Here is a 14,693-nt window from a genome sequence, read left to right as displayed (position 1 = left end):
ATGAGTCTGGTTGTCTCGCCACCAGGTCAGGGGATTATCCGTTGGGTCAGGCTGTTCCTGCAGGTAGTGAGTCAGTTCAGTGTCTGCACAGACTCTGAGGGGTATACTGTAGAGGCAGTGGTTTGGGCCCTTCACTTCTGGAGATCACCTAAATTCCCTTTCTTGGCAGGCGGTGGCGCACTCGCTCCATCGTTCGAGTCATCTCCCCCAGTCGCAGCAGTATCCCCGCCTCTGCCCCCCACTAACTGTCACCCGAGAGAACATCAGTGAAGTCAGCCACAGGTTTCAGTGCTGCGTGGACTGATCACGTCTTTGTCCTGCCATTTGAAGATGAGGTGATTATGTTTACGATCCAAGACCAGGACTCGTTCGATGGCTGGTGCTTGCTCCAAAACCCTCTACCATTTTCTGTTTGGTCCCACTATGTTAAGCAATTCTGTGGAATAAAACATAGTTCATACATAAATTCCTCATCCATATATTATACACATGTAACATGTAGGATTCCTGGAATATTTTCTATATTATTATTTAATTATAATCAGTGGTTTAACTAGAGTATGATTGGCAAAATAAAACAAACAAAACAGGCTCATTTTGTTGTGAAAATACAATGGGCCTGTGGTAATGCAACATTGAATGATTCAAGGAAATTAACCTATTTTGTTTGTTTATTTGCTAGGGCATCGGAATAATATTCGCTGAACAAAAATATAAACGTAACTGGCAACAATTTCAAAGATTTTACTGATTTACATTTTCAGCTTCCAAGAATTGTGTTCCGATCCTTGCAACATTGGGCCGTGCATCATCATGCTAAAACATGGTAATGGCGGTGGAAGAATGGCACGGCAATGGGCCTCAGGATATCGTCACGGTATCTCTGTGCATTCAAATTGCCATCGCTAAAATGCAATTGTGTTCGTTGTCTGTAGCTTATGCTTGCCCATACCATACTGCCAAATTCTTTAAAATGCCGTTGGAGGCGGCTTATGGTAGAGAAATGAACATTCAATTCTCTGGCGGACATTCCTGCAGTGAGCATGCCAATTGTGTGCTCCCTCAAAACTTGAGACATCTGTTGCATTGGGTTGTGACACTAAACTGCACATTTTAGTGTGGCCTTTTGTCTCCAGCATAAGGTGCACCCATGTAATAATGCAGTTTAATCAGCTTCTTGATACTTAATCCACCTGAAAGGTGTGGCATATTTTAGCAAATGAGAAATGCTCACCAACAGGGATGTAAACACATTTGTGCATAGAATTAGAGAAATAAGCTTTTTGGGGCATACAGAACATTTCTGGGATCTTTTATTTCAGCACATGAAACCAACACTTTATATTTTTGCAGTGTATTAAACAAAACCAGCGTGGATTGCAGTTTCTCCTTGTCCTTAGACTGCAAGGTAAGGAAACAAATATTTTCAAATTTCAGTGAACTATTCCTTTGACTTCTAAAAATGTTGTAGCGACCTTCACACAACACCTAGCAAACTCATTTAGAGTTTCAGACCTCTTGGCGTAGCAGTTAAGGTGTTGGCTTGACAGTCGTTGGACCTGGGTTCTAATCCCAGTCAGGGCCACATCCAGATTTAGCAACAATATCAAAGTGCCTGATCCCTCTGTTTGTGCTTTGCTTTTCATAATACCCATAACCTCAATAACTCACATACAACACAAGGGGGCATCCAGAAATTGCCATCAATCAAATCTAACAAAAAAATGAAATGCAAAAAGTTGCATTTTAAGCCGTAGAATCAGTTAATTTGTCAAATTGTGAAATAAAAAGTTGACAAACATAACAATTAATTATTCACGTTTATTACTCAACCTCAATTGTATTTTATAAACAATTATTTGGTGGAATTACAGTATGGAATTAGATTGAGAAAATAATTATCTTGGTCAGAATTTCATGAGGATGTGAAATATACAGCCATCTTTGTCAAAATACAAAGCAGTAACTCAGTATTTTGTCCTCAACCTCAGATCATGAATAGAATATGAAATACATGCATTTTCCAGTAGATATTAACAGCTCTGAACATAATTATGTCATGGTGAAGTCCTTTGAGATATACAGTAGATATAACAATGAGTACTGAATGTTTACAACAGACATCTTTGAATGGGGTAAAAGAGGTTAGCCGTAAAAGGTTTAGGGACTGTCCAATGATATGAGTCAGGTATATTGGGATCTGACACTGCATTTTCTGTCTGGGGACTAGAACATGACTTGGAGCCTGAAGTGGGTCTGTTTGTTGGAGTTGTTGCTCATGCCTATCTTCAGCATCCACCTCGACTTCATCTTCTGGACAAACTTCATGTCCTTCTGGTTCTGATGGAAAGAGTTTTTACCTAGACAGAGAGCAAGGAATGAGAGGATGAATGAATGACCAAACCCATTCATCAATAAATCAGTCAGCCATTCAGCAATTCATTGTATACAGCGTTTTGCAAGTTACTGCTGTGGTCACATGTTCCATACAGTCCTTGGTCAAATACCTTCAAAATACAGTCCCGTGGGAGATCAACAAAAAACAGGAAGATATTTTCATTGTGGAAAATTGGAAGTCTCAGTGAAACTACATGACAAATCTAGTGGGTCAAGGACTTATCCAAACCATAAATAAGTTCCCTTTTCTCTTTATTCGTTTAAATAAATAAATCAAAAACAGGACGATGCAATCTGACGGGGTGAAAATGTAGCACAAAGTTTAATTCAGTGCTGCAACAAACCTCCCCTAATAAAGGCTATAATCACTGGGCTTTTGTACCGCATTGGTTTTCCATAAGGGTAGAACAAAAGGTATACACTGAAGGTTTAAATAAAGACTATTGGTTTATCCCTAAATCAAATTTAGTGAACACTCAGGATTATCCCTAAATGAAGCTCAATTAATGTATAGACTGGCTTATTCATTTCTATATGCACAGTGGTAAGTAATGTATAGGTTCACTCAAGTATAGAGCTCAGTAGTGAATGTGTAGGTACAACCCTGCATGATCGTAGTTTATGTGTAGTGTTGACCCTTACCCATATCTCCGCCCCAGCCCAGGGCCTTGTACTGCCTGAGTACCCGACCCACTGCGTTCCTGTTGTGGGCCAATGCCACAGTCTTGGGTGCACCGAAACGCTGCTTGTAGTATCGCATCAGAGAGCGGTGGCCGATCTTAGCACCTGAGGAAAAACAGCGGGAGGTAAGAAAAATATGTATTAGTTGGAAGCTATGATTAGTTGAATATGGCGCGTTACTGCTTTGGCCTGAAATGCTCATCCAGAGGCGGCGCTCCTTGTGGCCGGTGATTTTAATGCAGGAAACTATCGCGGAGAACAAAGGGAAACCCAGCCTTATATGCTCGCTTTGAGGCAAGCAACACTGAACCATGCATGAGAGAACCAGCTGTTCCAGATGACTCTGAACACGCTCTCCGTAGCCAATGTGAGTAAGACCTTTAAACAGGTTAACATTTACATTTACGTCATTTAGCAGACGCTCTTATCCAGAGCGACTTACATGAGCAATTAGGGTTAAGTGCCTTGCTCAAGGGCACATCGACAGATTTTTCACCTAGTCGGCTCGGGGATTAGAACCAGCGACCTTTCGGTTACTGGCACAACGCTCTTAACCACTAAGCTACCTGCCGCCCCCGTTAACATTCACAAGGCGGCCGCAGGGCCAGACGGATTACCAGGACGCGTACTAGAGCATGCGCTGACCAGCTGGCAAGTGTCTTCACTGACATTTCCAACCTCTCCCTGACCCAGTCTGTAATACCTACATGTTTCAAGCAGACCACCATAGGTTACCTTAGCGTTCTTGGGTACAGGGACAGTCTAAATGACTAACGCCCTGTAGTACTTACATCTGTAGCCATGAAATGCTTTGAAATAGCTCACATCAACACCATCATACCAGAAAACCTGGACCCACTCCAATTTGCATACTGCCCAAATAGTGCCACAGATGACGCAATCTCTATTGCACGCCACATTGCCCTGTCCCACCTGGACAAAAGGAACACCTACGTGAGAATGCTGTTCATAGACTACAACTCAGTGTTCAACCCCATAGTGCCCTCCAAGCTCATCACTAAGCTAAGGTCCCTGAACACCTCCCTCTGCAACTGGATCTTGGACTTCCTGATGGACCGCCCCCAGGTGGTGAGGGTAGGCAACACAGAAATGCCAATGGTGGAGGTGTTGCTGTTTATACTCAGAACCACATTCCTGTAAAGCTTAGAGGATCTCACGTTAAACACTGTTGAAGTAATATGGCTAAAGGTTCATTATCTGGATAACGTGTGAAATGCTTGATAATTTGTGCATCAACAGAGGTATACTTTCTGGGTGATTCAAATATTGACTGGCTGTCATCAAGCTGCCCACTCGAGAAAAAGCTTCAAATTGTAACTAGTGCCTGCAGCCAACCTACCAGGGTAGTTACCAACAGCACAGGTATGAAATCGTCAACATGTATTGATCACATCTTTACTAATGCTGTAGAAATTTGCTTTAAAGCAGTATTCAAATCCATCGGATGTAGTGATCACAATACAGTAGCCATATCTAGGAAAACCAAAGTTCCAAAGGCTGGGCTTAATATAGTGTATAAGAGGTCATACAATAAGTTTTGCAGTGATTCCTATGTTGTTGATGTCAAGAATATTTGTTGGTATGTGGTGTGTAATGAGGAGCAACCAGACGCTGCATTTATGAAATTGCTTATTCCAGTTACTAATAAGCCTACACCCATTAAGAAAATGACTAAAAACGGTTAAATCCCCTTAGATTGATGAGGAATTGAAAAAATTGTATGGTTGAGAGGGATGAGGCAAAAGGTATGGCAAATAGATCTGGCTGCACGACCGATTGGCAAACGCACTGCAAATTGACAAATCATGTGACTAAACTGAATAAAAATAAACTATACTATGAAACAAAGATAAAATATAATGAATGATAGTAAAACGCTTTGGAGTACCTTAAATTAAATGTTGTGCAGAAACGCAAACTTAGCTCCATCATTCATTGAAACAGATGGCAATTCATCACAAAACCCACTGATTTGGCAAGATTAACGAATTTACGCATGACATGCCAGCAAAACGCTGTCACTACACATCCAAGTATAACTGATCAAATTATGAAAGACGAGCATTGTAATTTTGAATTCCATAAAGTGATTGCGGAAGAGGTGAAATTGAGTATAATAGCGGACGATATTGCCACTACTATTTGCCATATCTTCAATGTAAGCCTACTAGAATGTGTGTGCCCTCAGGCCTGGAGGGAAGCAAAAGTCATTCTGCTAACCAAGAAGTGTCTATGTATGCGGATGACTCAACACTATACACGTCCGCTACTACAGCGACTGAAATTACTGCAACACTTAAAGAGCTGCTGTTAGTTTCAGAATGGGTGGCAAGGAATAAGTTAGTCCTAAATATTTCAAAAACTAAAAGCATTGTATTTGGGACAATTCATTCACTAAACCTCAACTAAATACTGTAATGAATAATGTGGATATTGAGCAAGTTGAGGTGACTCAACTGCTTGGAGTAACCCTGGATTGTAAACTGTCATGGTCAAAACATGTTGATACAACAGTAGCTAAGATGGAGAGAAGTCTGTCCATGAAGCGCTACTCTGGCTTCTTAACACGACTATTAACAAGGCAGGTCCTACAGGCCCTAGTTTTGTCGCACCTGGACTACTGTTCAATCGTGTGGTCAGGTGCAACAAAGAGAAACTTCGGAAAATTACAATTGGCTCAGAACAGGGCAGCACGGCTGGCCCTTAAACGTACACGGGGAGCTAACAATGACATGCATGTCAATCTCTAATGGCTCAAAGTGGAGGAGAGATTGACTTCATCACTACTTGGTTTTGTAAGTGTTGACAAGCTGAATGCACCAGGGTTTTGGTTTAAACTACTAGCACACAGCTCGGACACCCATGCACACCCCACCAGAGGTCTCTTCACAATCCCCAAGTCCAGAACAGACTATGGGAGGCGCACAGTACTACTTAGTCATGACTACATGGAACTCTATTTCACATCAGGTAACTGATGCAAGCAGTAGAATCAGATTTAAAAAACATCTGAGGGAACAGCAGGGACTGAAGACACACGTACACATGGATTTTGTATTGTAGATATGTGATAGAGTAGTGGCCTGAGGGAACACACTTAATGTGTTGTGAAAAGTGTCATGTAATATTAAAATAGTATATAACCGCTTTAATGTTGCTGGACCCCTTTGCAGCAGCTAATGGGGATCCTTAATAAATACAAATACATCCACCACCCTGACCCTCAACATGGGGTCCCCCTCAGGGGTGCGTGCTTAGTCCCTTACTGTACTCTGTTCACCCACGACTACGTGGACGCGCAGACTCCAACCCCCATCATCAAGGTTGCTGATGACACGACGGTGGTGGGCCTGATCACCAACGATGATGAGACAGCCTATAGGGAGGTGGTCAGACCTGACAGTGTGGTGCCAGGAAACAACCTCTCCCTCAACTTAGGCAAGAAAGGAGCTTATCGTGGACTACAGGAAACTGAGGGCCGAAACACACCTCCATTCAAATTGACGCGGTTGTAGTGGAGCGGGTCGAGAGCTTGAAGTTCCTTGGTGTCCACATTGATCATGGTCCAAACACACCAACAGTTGTGAAGAGGGCATGACCACGCCTCTTCCCCCTCAGGAGGCTGAAAATATTTGTCACGTCCTCAAATTTCTACAGCTGCACCATTGACTGGCTGCATCACCGCTTGGTATGGCAACTTCTCGGCATCTGACCGCAAGGTGCTACAGAGGGTAGTGCGTACTAGGGCGGTATACCATATACCGGGGTATTTACAAACAGCCACAGGATGGTTTTTCCCAATACAGTCTATACCGTTGAAACTATTTATTTGAAGTTTTTCAATACTTGTAGCTGCTTTAAGTAAATACCTGCAGTCAACTTGTGCAAGACGTTAGGAGATAAAGCATATTGCGTTCTTCATTTCACCGGTCACATTTTACATTTTGAAGCTTACCATAGTTCCCCAGAACAGTTAAGCCAGTCATGTGTTTGTAAATAGCAGAACGGGAGAAAGCAGGAGCAGGCGAGCACGTCTGTCTATGGACAGTGGCCGCGTTTTATATTGAAAGTCTTTTTTTTTTGTCATCAGGGACGTGTAACTATAGTTTTTCCTTCACAGAAAATACATTTGTGAAACATTTGGCAGAAAGTAGCTTCATTTTCATTAGCTGGCAGCCACACAAGAAATTAGCATACAATGAAAAAGCATGGTATTTTTTGCAAAAAACGATGCATGGCCATCATATTTGTAATGTTTATCATACAAAGAATATAGCCAGCTACATTTCCTAATGTTTTGCGTCAAGTTAATCTTGGAAAAGTACTGTAGAAAAGTAACTACACATAAGTCCTCTGTAGCTCAGCTGGTAGAGCACGGCGCTTGTAACGCCAAGGTAGTGGGTTCGATCCCCGGGACCACCCATACACAAAAAAAATTAAATGTATGCACGCATGACTGTAAGTCGCTTTGGATAAAAGCGTCTGCTAAATGGCATATTATTATTATTATTATATAAGTCAGCGCTGTCTGCTGATAGAATGCCCGTTCGTGAATGTAGAAGTGTAACTGAAGCACAAAAATAGTCTGATACCGAGCAGAATTTACAATAAGCATTTTAGATCGGTATTTACAAAATGCAGCAAGATATTTTATGCGTTGTTTTTTTTTTCCTGCGTGAAAAACGCTGAATTCTGCGTTTACACGACCCCTAAGTTAAACTTGCTATCTAAGTTAAGTGGCTGAATTAATAAGATGACGGGGCATCAGTGTTAACTTTCTGCCGTGTTTGAGTCGTCGAAGCCCTTTGGATAAGTTCTGTACAGCTGCCATCTTGATTTTCTCTCTCCTCTCTGTTCTCGGCCCGTCTGCTCCCCCCAACTTTATAAAAAAAAAAAACTGAAATACCACATTTACATAAAGTATTCAGACCTTTACTCAGTACTTTGTTGAAGCACCTTTGGCAGCGATTACAGCATTGAGTCTTCTTGGGTATGACACTACAAGCTTGGCACATCTGCAGATCCTCTCAAGCTCTGTCAGGTTGGATGGGGAGCATCGCTGCACAGCTATTTTCAGGTCTCTCCAGAGATGTTCGTTTTGGTTCAAGTCCGGGCTCTGGCTGGGCCACTCAAGAACATTCAGAGACTTGTCCTGAAGCCACTCCTACGTTGTCTTGGCTGTGCGCTTAGGGTCTTTGTCCTGTTGGAAGGTGAACCTTCATCCAGTCTGAGGTCCTGAGCGCTCTGGAGCAGGTTTTCATCAAGGATCTCGCTGTATTTTGCTCTGTTCATCTTTCCCTCGATCCTGACTAGTTTCCCAGTAACTGGAAATAATTCACACAGCATTATGCTGCCACCACTATGTTTCACCGTAGGGATGGTGCCAGGTTTCCTCCAGACATGACGCTTGGCATTCAGGCCAAAGAGGTCAATCTTGGTTTCGTCAGACCAGAGAATCTTGCTTCTCATTGTCTGAGAGTCTTTCGGTGCCTTTTGGCAAACTCGAAGCGGGCTGTCATGTGCCTTTTACTGAGGAGTGACTTCTGTCTGGCCACTACCATAAAGGCCCGATTGGTGGTGCTGCAGAGATGGGAGAACCTTCCAGAAGGACAACCATCTCCACAGAGGAACTCTGGAGCGCTTTCAGAGTGACCATCGGGTTCTTGGTCACCTCCCTGACCAAGGCCCTTCTCCCCCGATTAAATCAGTTTGGCCTCTAGGAAGAGTCTTGGTGGTTCCAAACTTTTTCCATTTAAGAATGATGGAGGCCACTGTGTTCTTGGGGACCTTCAATGCTGCAGAAATGTTTTGGTACCCTTCCCCAGATCTGTGCCTCGACACAATCCTGTCTCGGAGCGCTACGGACAATTCCTTTTACCTCATGGCTTGGTTTTTGCTCTGACATGCACTGTCAACTGTGGGACCTTATATACACAGGTGTGTACCTTTCCAAATCATGTCAATCAATTGAAATTACCACAGGTGGACTCCAATCAAGTTGTAGAAACATCTCAAGGATGTTCAATGGAAACAGGATGCACCTGATCTCAATTTCGAGTCTCATAGCAAAGGGTCTGAATACTTATGTAAATAAGGTATTTCTGTTTCTTTTATTTTTAATACATTTGCACTAAAATTCTAAAAAACTGTTTTCGCTTTGCCATTATGGGGTTTTGTGTAGTTTGATGAGGGAAATATTAATTTAATCAATTTTAGAATACGGCTGTAACGTAACAAAACGTGGAAAAGGGGAAGGGGTCTGAATACTTTCCGAATTCACTGTATATAGCCAAGCTATCATTCCTCATTGTGTATTTATTCCTAGTGTTTAACTTTTTATTCTGCATGGTTGGGAAGTAAGCAATTCACTGTTAGTCTACACCTGATGTTTACGAAGCATGTGAAAAAAAAAAATGATTTCACCTGAGGGAAGGGTGAGCTCAAGCGTATCGTCATCGTAGTCTATGTTCTTCCCGTCTGGCAATGCTTCATCCTCCATCTCAGCATCCTCTCCCTCTTTCTGGTCAGGATAACTTGTCCTACAAACAGCATTTCACAAAATGGCCGCTTGAAATTGCTAATATATAATTACAATCAGTACAGCTTGGCTCAGCTCAGGAGTGTGAAAAAGGAAGACTATAGGAGCCCTGGTATTTGACGACATCTACCTGAAGTCGTAGAAGTCGGCAAACTCCAGTGACGCGTCTCCGTCGGTGAAGAGCTTGCAGTGGCTTTTGTCGGTCATGTGGCCCTGTACGGCCTCAGTGGAGTAGAAGGATCGGCCTTTCTCATTACACCACAGACACACCTTACCAGCGCCCACTTTCTCTCCTGCAACACAAAGAAATGACAAGTGATTTCAATAGCAGAGAAATGATGCAAGACAGACTCCTACAATTCCGGTTAGATGATTGTTTTTCTATTGACATTTTTACATTTAGGTCAATTGGCAGACATTCTTATGCAGATTAACTTAGTCAGTGCATTCAACTAAGGTAAATAAAACAACCATGCCTGAAGCTTAAAAATGAGAGAAGGTATGGCATAAACGCCTGCCATACCTTACCTCATTGTTTACCTTCAGATATGTAAGTTACCAGATCTAGAGATGGCTAACCCTGGAGATCCCTTCAATCTCCACAGTTAGGTAAAATTTGCTTTTAGTTTTTTTGCACGTCATATGGAATGATTTCAAACTCCTTAAAGTTGGTGCCTGTAGGGCAATACAGGCGGATGATAGAGGGCCTTTTTACTGAAGAAAGCGTATATTTCATACAATTGTTTTGCTTTTCATGTTTTGGGTTTGCTTTTCATGCATTGTGTAATTGATGTGTACATAGACATGTATAGTGTAATTGCTGTTTATTGATGTGTTCTTGCAGGACTCATCTGCAAAAGAGTCAGTGGTCTCAGCATGATTCCCTGGCTAAATAAAAAAAATAGGAAGACAACAGGTATTTATTATTATTTTTTGCTAGGGGGTTCAACCAAGGTGCTCTTTGAAGACATAGGATACATGGTCAGAAAAACATTCAGTTTCACATCTGAAAACCTGACCAGGAAAAACTCTAGACCCTAGCTACAGGTTATTTTCCCTAGTCAAGACAAATGATTAGAGAAAAAGAAATGCTGTTGCCACCTCACTTTCCAACCAAGGTGCATGAACCATTGAGCAAGCTGACGGTGGAAAGATATTCAGCAATTCTTCGTAGAACAATGGAGGACCTTATGACACTAACTGACTTCCACTCACCCAGGTAGCAAATTAGTCCCTTGAGGTCGATTAGGAATTCCAGGTCAGGCAGGAAGAAGCTGTGCACTTTGGTCATGTGAGCCAGGTTCTTGAGTAGTGAGTGAGAGTGGTGGGGGCAGAACAAACAGTCCGTGGCAGGGATGGCCCCTGGTAGAAAGGCAGGGGGGTGGGAGGCCGAAGCAGCACCATCCCCTTCCTCGTGCTCCATGGCTTCGTCAGCATCTTCATCGAAGTCATCATCATCCATGTCATCGTCGCCCTCGCCATCCACATCCTCCCACTCTTCTGCAATAAAGAAACTGACTGAGTGACAATGGAGACAAACAGAGAAGACCCAAGACAACCACAGCAACGCTGACAAAAAGTGATGGCGTTTTGATATTACAATAATCTTGACAGAAGTTGACACATTCTTGGCCACCTCTCCATGCAATCCAGACAGATCCTACACATCACAAGTTAATTCAGGCCTACTTGAGTCAGACTACATATCAGACATCATACCTTCCTCTGCTGTGGCCAATTCCTCTCCCTCCATCTTCTTCGCCTGCCCCTCAAACCACTGCAGCCTGGGCGGTTTCTCCAGCTTGGCCTTATCCGCTGCTGGCCCCTCCGCCCCGGAAGCCTGTTCCTTTTCCGGATTGGGCCGCTGCGGTGGCTTTAGGGCCTGCTGCAGTGCTTCGTTCTTGGCATTGTGGTCCACTTTGCAGTCGTCCCCGAGGCCCTTCTCCAGGTTTTTCTCATTCATCCTCTCCACTTTCCTCTGGGCTGCCAGCAAGGCCTGCTTCTCCGCCTGCTGGTGCTTGTGGGACTGCAGGTGGTTCTGATAGGCATTGGAGCTGGAAAACTTTTTGTTGCACGTGGCACAGCCCTCACTGACAGTGGCGCCAGTCTCCTGTTGTTCGGCGGTGGCCCGCTGCGCTAGCACACGCTCCTGGAAGTTCTCTGCGGTCACAGGGGGCATGTCTGCAACTTTGCGTTTCAGGTTGTAACGGTGCCAGTCGGTTTTGTAGTGGGCACGCTGGACCTCGCCATCTGCAAAGGCCACACGACAGCTGATGCAGGTGTAGGAGGACATGGTGGTAGCTAGAAAGATAAACAAGAAGATTAGCTGACAGTGGCTCCCCTAGCATTACTATTCTTCAAGAATCAATGGCTTTATATCATTTATTGAAATGACCATTGAACAACAGTAACTATTGCAGATGTGTACCATTGAATGATATCTTCACCTTTCAGACTTGAGACTAACGTCACCTCCATTTTTCCACTTACCATGAACTTTTGTGGGGGCAGGAAAGGCTGCCACAGAAGGTTCGTCGTCGTAGTTAACAGGAAGATTCATTCTAAAGTCAACCTGAGCATAAAAAAGTAAGTAGTTAATCCCAAATGTAACCACTTTCACATTATGGGTTAACGTTAGCTACAGACTTGGCTACATGCAGTGGTAGCTTACTAGCTAGCTATGTTTCATGAGTACACATCGCTATCACTGCATGAAAATGCATATATATTTATTTTTACATCTGTATGGTAGGATGAACAGGACTTTCGTCAACGAGATACATTTCATGACTTGACTAGTCTGATGACAAAGGAAAAACAAATCGCTGTAACGTTTAAGTTATAGCTTTCTAGTTGACTAGCTAGCGAACGTTACTGGTAGAGAAGTGCCCGTAAGTAAGTATTTCACTGTTATTCTAAACCTGTTTACGAAGCACGTGACAATTAAAATGTGATTTACTACCACATGACAATTTCATTTTGAACACGTCATGAAAGATATTGACTGAACAAGTGCAGCCAGCTTGGTAGCATTAGCGAAATCATATCTATACGGGGCAATGACGTGCTAATGCTAGGCTATAATAGGTAGCTAGCTATTTGGCCACTTATTAGCTAGATGTCTGAAACTTCAGTTAACTTCTACGCTTGCTAGAAAGGACATCACATACAAACAAGTTACACACTTGACAAAGGAAATAACAGCTTACTTACCATTTAAAAGCCCTCTTTGCATAAAATGTGCTAGCTAACGACGTGTTTATACCAATGACTGCAAACTTTTCTTCCTCCACACGTGCGTATCAACGTCTCGTCAGCGACACTAAAAAAGTATTTCCAGGTCACGGAATATCGGGAAATTTTCAAAATAAAAGTAATCCACGTAATAGTAGAAAAGTTTCAATAACCTGTATTTATTCATGATATATTAAACATAATTGTCTAAACATGAACAGTCATTCATATTTGTTCATATTTAAGTGACATTTGCATTACATTTGGGCTTTCAAACATATAATAAATGCCCCCAAATGCAAATCACTGTATATGAAATATACAGTATATTGGCTTATAGCGCAAAAGCGATTGTAGGTGCCACAGTAAAGGTATTGTAGGGAATACTCAGTAGGGTCTGTATAATCTATGTAAGGTGCCATTTTAGGGGGCTCTGAATAATACAGAGTGTTGCTGGACTTTTACTGTGGTCAAACAGCTTAAAATGGGGTGTCTGGACACTCCGGAGCTCAATTTTATTTATTTATCCTTTTCTGAGTGACTGAAAATGTATGATATAGAAAATGTACTACACAGTAAGGATTGGACTCATTAATATTTTCTGCAAACATGCCTACCCATGAGACATTTTTGAAATACCTACCACTTTTCTCAGAATGGACCCTCTCCCATTCATCACGAGTCAATGTAAACACACCATTGTTTGGAGTGATATTTGTATTTATTATGGATCCCCATTAGCTGCTGCTTTGGCAGGAACTACTCTTCCTGGGGTCCAGTAAAATTAAGTCAGTTATACAATTTTAAAAACATTACAATACATGTGTTTGTGTCTCTTCACGGTCAACGCTGTTCCAAAAGGTGTATTATAATCTTTTTTTTTTTAAATCTAATTTTACTGCTTGCATGAGTTACTTGATGTAGAATAGAGTTCCATGTAGTCATGGCTCTATGTAGTACTGTGCGCCTCCTATAGTCTGTTCTGGACTTGGGGACTATGAAGAGACCGGCATGTCTTGTGGGGTATGCATGGGTGTCCGAGCTGTGTGCCAGTAGTTCAAACAGACAGCTCGGTGCATTCAACATGTCAATACCTCTCAAAAATACAAGTAGTGATTAAGTCAATCGCTCCTCCACTTTGAACCAGGAGAGATTGAAATGCATATTATTAATATGTTAGCTCTCTGTGTACATCCAAGGGCCAGCCTTGCTGCCCTGTTCTGAGCCAATTACAATTTTCCTAAGTTCCTTTTGTGGCACCTGACCACACGACTGAACAGTAGTCCAGGTGCGACAAATCTAGGGCCTGTAGGACCTGCCTTGTTGATAGTGATGTTAAGAAGGCAGAGCAGCGCTTTATTATGGACAGACTTCTCCCCATCTTAGCTACTGTTGTATCAATATGTTTTGACCATGACAGTTTACAATCCAGGGTTACTCCAAGCTCACCTCAACTTGCTCAATTTCCACATTATCCATTACAAGATTTAGTTGAGGTCTAGGGTTTAGTGAATGAATTGTCCCAAATACAATGCTTTTAGTTTTTCAAATATTTAGTACTAACTTATTCCTTGCCACCCATTCTGAAACTAACTTCAGCTCTTTGTTAAGTGTTGCAGTCATTTCAGTCCCTGTAGTAGCTGATGTGTATAGTATTGAGTCATCCGCATACATAGACACACTGGCTTTACTCAAAGCCAGTGGCATGTCGTTAGTAAAGATTGAAAAAGGAAGCGGCCTAGACAGCTGCCCTGGGGAATTCCTGATTCTACTTGGATTATGTTGGAGAGGCTTCCATTAAAGAACACCCTCTGTGTTCTGT

At 42.5% G+C, this 14,693-nt stretch overlaps 1 protein-coding gene across 1 annotated transcript; it reads right to left on the bottom strand.

The window, feature by feature from the left end:
* Window positions 1-1,801: 1,801 nt before the first annotated feature.
* Window positions 1,802-12,944, bottom strand: znf622 (zinc finger protein 622). Its single transcript, XM_041841465.1, has 8 exons — window positions 12,851-12,944; window positions 12,128-12,209; window positions 11,357-11,938; window positions 10,853-11,137; window positions 9,768-9,930; window positions 9,523-9,638; window positions 3,040-3,183; window positions 1,802-2,360 (listed from the first exon to the last, which is right to left on the bottom strand). Exons 1-8 carry the CDS (start codon window positions 12,851-12,853, stop codon window positions 2,227-2,229), a joined length of 1,509 nt encoding a protein of 502 aa, XP_041697399.1. The 5' UTR covers window positions 12,854-12,944; the 3' UTR covers window positions 1,802-2,226.
* Window positions 12,945-14,693: the final 1,749 nt, after the last annotated feature.

Source organism: Coregonus clupeaformis, chromosome 21 (assembly GCF_020615455.1).
Source record: "Coregonus clupeaformis isolate EN_2021a chromosome 21, ASM2061545v1, whole genome shotgun sequence".
Taxonomy (NCBI): Eukaryota; Metazoa; Chordata; class Actinopteri; order Salmoniformes; family Salmonidae; genus Coregonus; species Coregonus clupeaformis.
The sequence above is the reverse complement of the archived record's forward strand: the minus strand, read 5'-3'. Positions and strand labels throughout refer to the sequence as shown.

What these genes read in the sequence shown, in the direction of transcription:
- znf622 (XM_041841465.1), bottom strand. An exon ending in TGCCCCCACAAAAGTTCATG is followed by an intron (nt 11,939 to 12,127) that starts GTAAGTGGAAAA and finishes TTATCTTTCTAG; the next exon opens with CTACCACCATGTCCTCCTAC. An exon ending in GCCGACTTCTACGACTTCAG is followed by an intron (nt 9,639 to 9,767) that starts GTAGATGTCGTC and finishes TGCTGTTTGTAG; the next exon opens with GACAAGTTATCCTGACCAGA.